Here is a 6,499-nt window from a genome sequence, read left to right as displayed (position 1 = left end):
TTGGAGGTTGAGGAGTGACCTTATAGAGGTTTACAAAATTATGAGGGGCATGGATAGGATAAATAGACAAAGTCTTTTCCCTGGGGTCAGGGAGTCCAGAACTAGAGGGCATAGGTTTAGGGTGAGAGGGGAAAGATACAAGAGAGACCTAAGGGGCAACGTTTTCACGCAGAGGGCGATACGTGTATGGAATGAGCTGCCAGAGGATGTGGTGGAGGCTGGTACAATTTCAACATTTATGAGGCCTATGAATGGGTATATGAATAGGAGGGATATGGGCCGGGTGCTGGCAGGTGGGACTAGATTGGGTTGGGATATCTGGTCGGATTGGACGGGTTGGACTGAAGGGTCTGTTTCCATGCTGTACATCTCTATGACTCTGAGAGACAATGTTAGAGACTGCCTAACCTGATGATTCCATGAGACTTAGGTGGAGAAAGGACATGTTTGGATCTCAAATAGAACAGACCAGTTATCCCAAGTCTCTTCATCGTCTTTGTTGCAGTGTCTAACTTGAATGTGACTTGAACCAGATTGCTATCATGCAATACATTATGAATTATTTGAGACAAAAGCTTTTTCTTGTTAACACTTGCTGGTAGTTTTTCAACTCTGGCTTCTTGGCCATCTCTGGTTTTAAATTCTTCACCACTGGTGCTTCAGCCCTAATACCAAGCTCTTTGACCAAACTTTTGGTTCCCTAGTCCAATACCTTGTGGTCTTGATAAGACTCCTGTGAGGGGCATTAGAGCACTGCACTTCACAAAAATCAACCTAATTTGTTACTGTTTAAAATAAGAATTTTTGCTACCAGATCCACCAACAATAGTCATCAACGTCTTCAGAGTCAAAAAGTGTGGCACTGGAAAAGCACAGACAGTCAGGCAGCATCTTCATACAAGAGAGAGATATTACTGGAAAAATTCAATGGTCTGGCAGCCCAAAACAGAGTTAGCATTTCAAATCAACAATCTTTTACTACAGCTGTAACCCTGGGAACCTCCTAAGTTTTCTGCTTTTATTTATTGTGGTATTCATATCATTTTGCTCTTGTATCAGAGAATTGCTTGATTCTTAGAACAAGCTTTCATGTATGATAGGCGTAAGATAGACAGGGGATAAAGTTACATTACCCTTCCCACTCTACATCATCACCACATACTTCTGAACTTGCCCAACCCATACCTGCAGAATTGTGTAGCAAAGAGGGAAGAGCAGCAACGTTGAGACAGATGGAAAAAAAGGAATTTCTTGAGCAATGGTCAGGTCTCAACATGTGAAGTCCTTCCACAATCTCTATTAGATTCCAGCCCATTTTGATTTCAGATGGGGTTAAATAAGATGATTCCTATGCTCAAAAATCAAGGTTGATTTTTCCAAAGTTTGGAATTCCAGAGAATGTTGCAATTCCCTGCATCAATCTTCACATAATCTGAACGGAACATGTTTCTGAACTGCTTTGTGCAACCCAAACATTATTTTTCAGAGGACTCTCACAGTGTTACAAAATCCAACACCTATTCTCTTTCAAATTAAACTGCAATTACTATTTGCCTTCAAACCTATCTTTTTTAATCTTGACAATGTTGTGTTTATGCACAAAAAGTAAATACAAATTTAGATCTAGAACTCATACCATGTAAAGAGTTACACCATCTCTGCTACTCAGTCAGAAAGTCCAAGCAACAATGAGTTTATTTGATAGATCTAGAGATGCAGTGTGTTCTTTTATATAAAGGGTGTACCAAACTCAGACCTTTTAACGTGAGTCTGCAACTATTACCTTTTCCTTGTCCGCGGATCAGCAGTTCTCTGATCATTAATTGGGAAATTACTCCATCTCAAATATTTTCAGAATTCAATGGCAAGACAAACAGTTCACTCCTTGAAAAAAGCACAACACAGGCCAAAACACATCTTATGTAGCCCAAAGTGCATGATTTGGATCAGTAAGCTTAACAAAAGCTTTTTTTTTGACATTCCTTGGAAGTATATATCCTGCTTGAAGATGTAGAAAGTTCAAAAGAAAAATGGAAAAAGATCCATATATTTTAGTTGGACAATTTCTTCATAAAGGACAGGGGAAAAAAGTGATTACCTTTACAGTGATTCTCATCCCAAGGATATACGCAGTTTTGGACACCATTGCAGACCAATGTGTTGTTGATGCACATGTTGCTGTGACAAAAGAATGCGCTACCATCACAGGGGGCTACAAAAGAAACAAGAATACACACAAAATCAGCTCCAATGCATCTACATGTATTATGTTGTTGAAATATATGCTAACCAGCAGACATTTTCAGTCAACAACACCATTCACCACCCTCACTTCTTTGAATGTAAACTGAAATTGACTTACTGCCATGCACTTGTTCAGATCCCAAACATGGTGAATGTTTATACATATTTTCGAATTCATGGGATGAGAATATTACTGACTAGGCAGCATTTATTGCTCATCCCTAATTGCTTAAAAGGCAGTTAAGAGTCAACCACATTGTTGTGGGTCTGGAGTCCCACAGAGGCCTGACCAGGTAACAATGGCAGTGTCTTTCCCTGAAGGATGTTAGTAAACGAGATGGGTTTTTCTGACAATGGTCAATGAATTCATGGTCATCATTAGACTCCTAATTCCAGATGTTTGATTGAATACAAATTCCACCATTTGCCTTGGCATAATTTGAAACAGATCCCCACACATTCTCTGGGTTGACAATCCAGCGATACTATCAATAAGCCACCATCTCCCCTTGTAGGGACATTGCCAATGCACCTCAAAAGCCCTCTGGTGAGTGTCTATGGTGAGTTTCCATGAATATTAATGTAATTTTGCAACAGTCTTAAAACCTTCAAAATGAAAACTTTTTCAAAGCTCAGAAGACCAGTTATAGAATGGTAGGAGAAAGTGAGGACTGCAAATGCTGGAGATCGGAGTCAGAAAATGTGGCGCTGGAAAAGCACAAGCAGTCAGGCATTATCTGAGGAGCAGGAGAATCGACGTTTTGAACATAAGCCCTTCATCAGGAATGTGGGGAAGGGTGGTGAGGAGGCTGAGAGACAAATGTGAGGGTTGTGGGACTGGGGGAAAATAGTTGGGGATGTGATAGGTAAATGAAGGTAGGTGACGATGGTGAGAGGTCAGAATGGATGGTGTAGCAGATAGGTAGGAAGGAAGGTGGACAGGTAGGACAGTTCACGAGGGTGATGCCAAGTTGGAGGGTTGGATCTGGGATAAAGTGAGGGGAGGGGAGGTGAGGAAACAGGTGAAATTGACATTGATCCCATGTGGTTAGAGGGTCCCACGGCAGAAGATGAGGTGTTCTTCCTCCAGGTGCTGGGTGGCTAGAATTTGGTTGTGGAGGAGGCCCAGGACTTGCATGTCCTTGGCGGAGAGGGAGGAGGAGTTGAAGTGTTTGCCACAGAGCAGAACGCAGATAGAGGTGGGGAGGATAATATATCTCTAATGGTTGAGTCTGACCTTAGGTGGCTGAAATAATGAGGATGTATCCGGAGGCTGGTGAGGTGAAAGGTGAGGACCTGGGGTGGTGGGGTGGTTCTGTCCTTGTTGCGATTGGAGGGGTGGGATTCAAGGGAGGAACTGCAGGAAATGGAGGAGATGAGTTGGAGGGCATTGTTGGCCACGTGTGAGGGTAGTTGCAGTCCTTGAAGTAGGAGTCCATCAGGGATGTTCTGGACTGGAATTGGTACTCCTGGGAACAAATATAGCTGAAGTTGAGGAATTGGGAGTAAGGGATAGCATTTTTACGGGGTGGGGGGTATAGGTAGGTGGGAGGAGGTGTATTCCAGGTATCTGTGGGAGTCGGTGGGTTTGATGTAAATGTCTACGTTGAGCTAGTTGCCAGAAATGGAGATGGAGAGCCCCAGGAATGGGAGGGAGGTATCTGACATGGTCCAGGTGAACTTGAGGTCAGGGTGGAAGTTTTTCGTGAAGTTAATGAACTGTTCAGCCTCCTCGTGAATGCATTAGGTGGCGCTGATACAGTCATCAATGTAGTAGAGGAAAAGATGGAGAATGGTGCAGGTGTAGCTGCGGAAGATGGACAGTTCCATGTACCTGACAAAGAGGCAGGCATAGCTTGGGCCCATGCAGGTGTCCATGGCTACCCCTTTGGTCTGAAGGAAGTGGGAGGATTCGAAGGAGAAATTGTTGAGGGCGTGGACCAGTTCATCCAATCAAATGAGTGTGTTGGTGGAAAGGTACTGGTTGGGTCGGTGGGAGAGGAAGAAATGGAGGGCTTGGAGGCCTTCGTCATAGCAGATGGATGTGTACAAGGACTTCCTTTGAGAATTTTTAAAAAAAAAGTCCCCAAACTATTTTATACTGGAAACTCAAAATGAAGGATTGTGTTAAAAATCCAATATACCTTGAGATTTCCTTTTATGGAACTTAATCATGTAATTTGTGTGTTACAAATATAAAACAGTGAGCATAGGAAGCTGAGGGGTGACCTCATAGAAGTTTATAAAATCACAAGGGACATGGGTATGGTGAATAGCCAAGGTCTTTACCCCACAGTAGGAGAGTCCAAAATTAGACGCATAAGTTTAAGGTAATGGGGAATGATTTAAGGGTCCTGAGGGACAACATTTTCACACAGGAGGTGATGCAAATGTGGAACAAACTGCCAGAGGAAGTAGTGGAAACAGGTTCAATTACAAACAGTCACCAGACATTTGGACAGTTACATGCTTCTACACCTTTTCTATCCATGTAAGATAAATGCACGCAAATGGGACTATCTCAGTTTAGGAAACCTGGTCAGCATGGATGAATTGGGCAAAGGGCCTATTTCCGTTCTGTATGCCTCTATGACCCTATAAATCATGCAGCACAGCATCTAAATGCAGTTTGTCAAACACTCCAGATGGACGTCTAAAGATTTTGAAATTATTCAAAGGGACTCTCACAGTTGTTCTAGTAACATTACTCTCTCATTTTCGAAGGCAGACAGCTCTTTCGCCTCCCTTCTTGCTCTGAGATCTGGCCTTATACACATTATGTAATATGTTTTATGTGAATTATTTTACAATGTCCTCATAAGGTTAAATAAATGTAAGTTTTATTTTGTCCTGTGACCATTTTCCACTCCCATTGTGATAACTGTCTCAGGCTGAATCAGTGCAGTGGTCTATTTTCTGCCAGTAGGATAAACACACATCTTGGATTCTGTATTCTTGCAGAGTCATAATGGTTGTGATGAATAGACGCTACATCCCTCAGTCCAAGATAATATCCTCACTCTCAAGCTTGTAGTAAAATATATGACCATTAGATGGTGATATAGTCACACAACTGTCAAGCAAACTCTGATGAAGCTCAATTTTCAACTATAAATAAAGGCCCTTGCTTGCCTTTGTAAACTTACACGTACATTGCCTACATATGGAAATGAAGGAAAATTGACATGGTTGGAACACTGTTAAAAAACAAATTTTCATGCATTCCCACAGCCTAATGTAGGTGACCAGCACAGCATTGTTTCCTGCATTCAATGACGGACATGCTGCTAACAAGCTCATCTCAGTTCTCCGTAATCTCACCTTACATTTGACAAACTGGGAAACATAGGAATATATCATCACTGCAGTCTCAAAAACAATTAAGCAGCCAACATCAATCATACCAGCCACTGCAAGACAGATAATGACTTTTGCTAATCAATATTCAAGGTTAAATTTACTCTGCTATGGATTATTCTTTTTATGTCTAGTTACGGTTAAGTCCAAAGTGTTATGTGATGGGTCATATCTCCAAAGTACTGTGACCATTTTTAAGTTGGAATTCCAAGTTTATATTTTATAAGATGGCTGATAATGTGAAAAATGGCTACTGCTGTAAAGTAAATGGCTGTCTGGAGGAAGAGGAAGTAAACAGACTGAACTGTAATCTCTTTTGACTAGAAAAACAACGAGAGCTGACAACCCACTACTCCATAGCAAACTCTCTCTGTGATTATATTCCACAGAGGGCGGTACGGTGGCACAGTGGTTAGCATTGCTGCCTCACAGCGCCAGAGACCCGAGTTCAATTCCCGCCTCAGGCGACTGACTGTGTGGAGTTTGCACGTTCTCCCCGTGTCTGCGTGGGTTTCCTCCGGGTGCTCCGGTTTCCTCCCACAGTCCAAAGATGTGCAGGTCAGGTGAATTGGCCATGCTAAATTGCCCATAGTGTTAGGTAAGGGGTAAGTGTAGGGGTATGGGTGAGTTTCGCTTCGGCAGGTCGGTGTGCACTTGTTGGGCCGAAGGGCCTGTTTCCACACTGTAATGTAATGTAATCTAATCTAAAAACAGGAATTGGTCGTTTGCCCCTTTAATCTCCTCCATCGTTCAATAGGATCATGGCTGATCTGACACTCCTCACATCCATTTTCCTGCGCTTTCTTCACAGCCCTTGATTGCCCTACTGATCAGGAATTTATCGCAGCTTAAAAATACAAGGACCCAGCCCCAGCTCTTAACATGAGAGCAACTCCCT

The 6,499-nt window shown here is 42.5% G+C and overlaps 1 protein-coding gene across 3 annotated transcripts in view; it reads right to left on the bottom strand.

Moving 5' to 3' along the window:
* Positions 1–6,499, bottom strand: part of neto1l (neuropilin (NRP) and tolloid (TLL)-like 1, like) — a 222,257-nt gene that overhangs the window by 56,244 nt on the left and 159,514 nt on the right. For all 3 annotated transcript variants that reach the window (XM_043688454.1, XM_043688455.1, XM_043688456.1), the window contains exon 8: positions 2,099–2,212. In XM_043688454.1, the coding sequence (XP_043544389.1) occupies positions 2,099–2,212 (114 nt within the window). The remainder of the gene's footprint in view (positions 1–2,098; positions 2,213–6,499) is intronic.

Source organism: Chiloscyllium plagiosum, chromosome 4 (genome assembly GCF_004010195.1).
Source record: "Chiloscyllium plagiosum isolate BGI_BamShark_2017 chromosome 4, ASM401019v2, whole genome shotgun sequence".
Classification (NCBI taxonomy): Eukaryota; Metazoa; Chordata; class Chondrichthyes; order Orectolobiformes; family Hemiscylliidae; genus Chiloscyllium; species Chiloscyllium plagiosum.
Note: the sequence above shows the minus strand (reverse complement) of the source record. Positions and strands in the feature narration are given on the sequence as shown.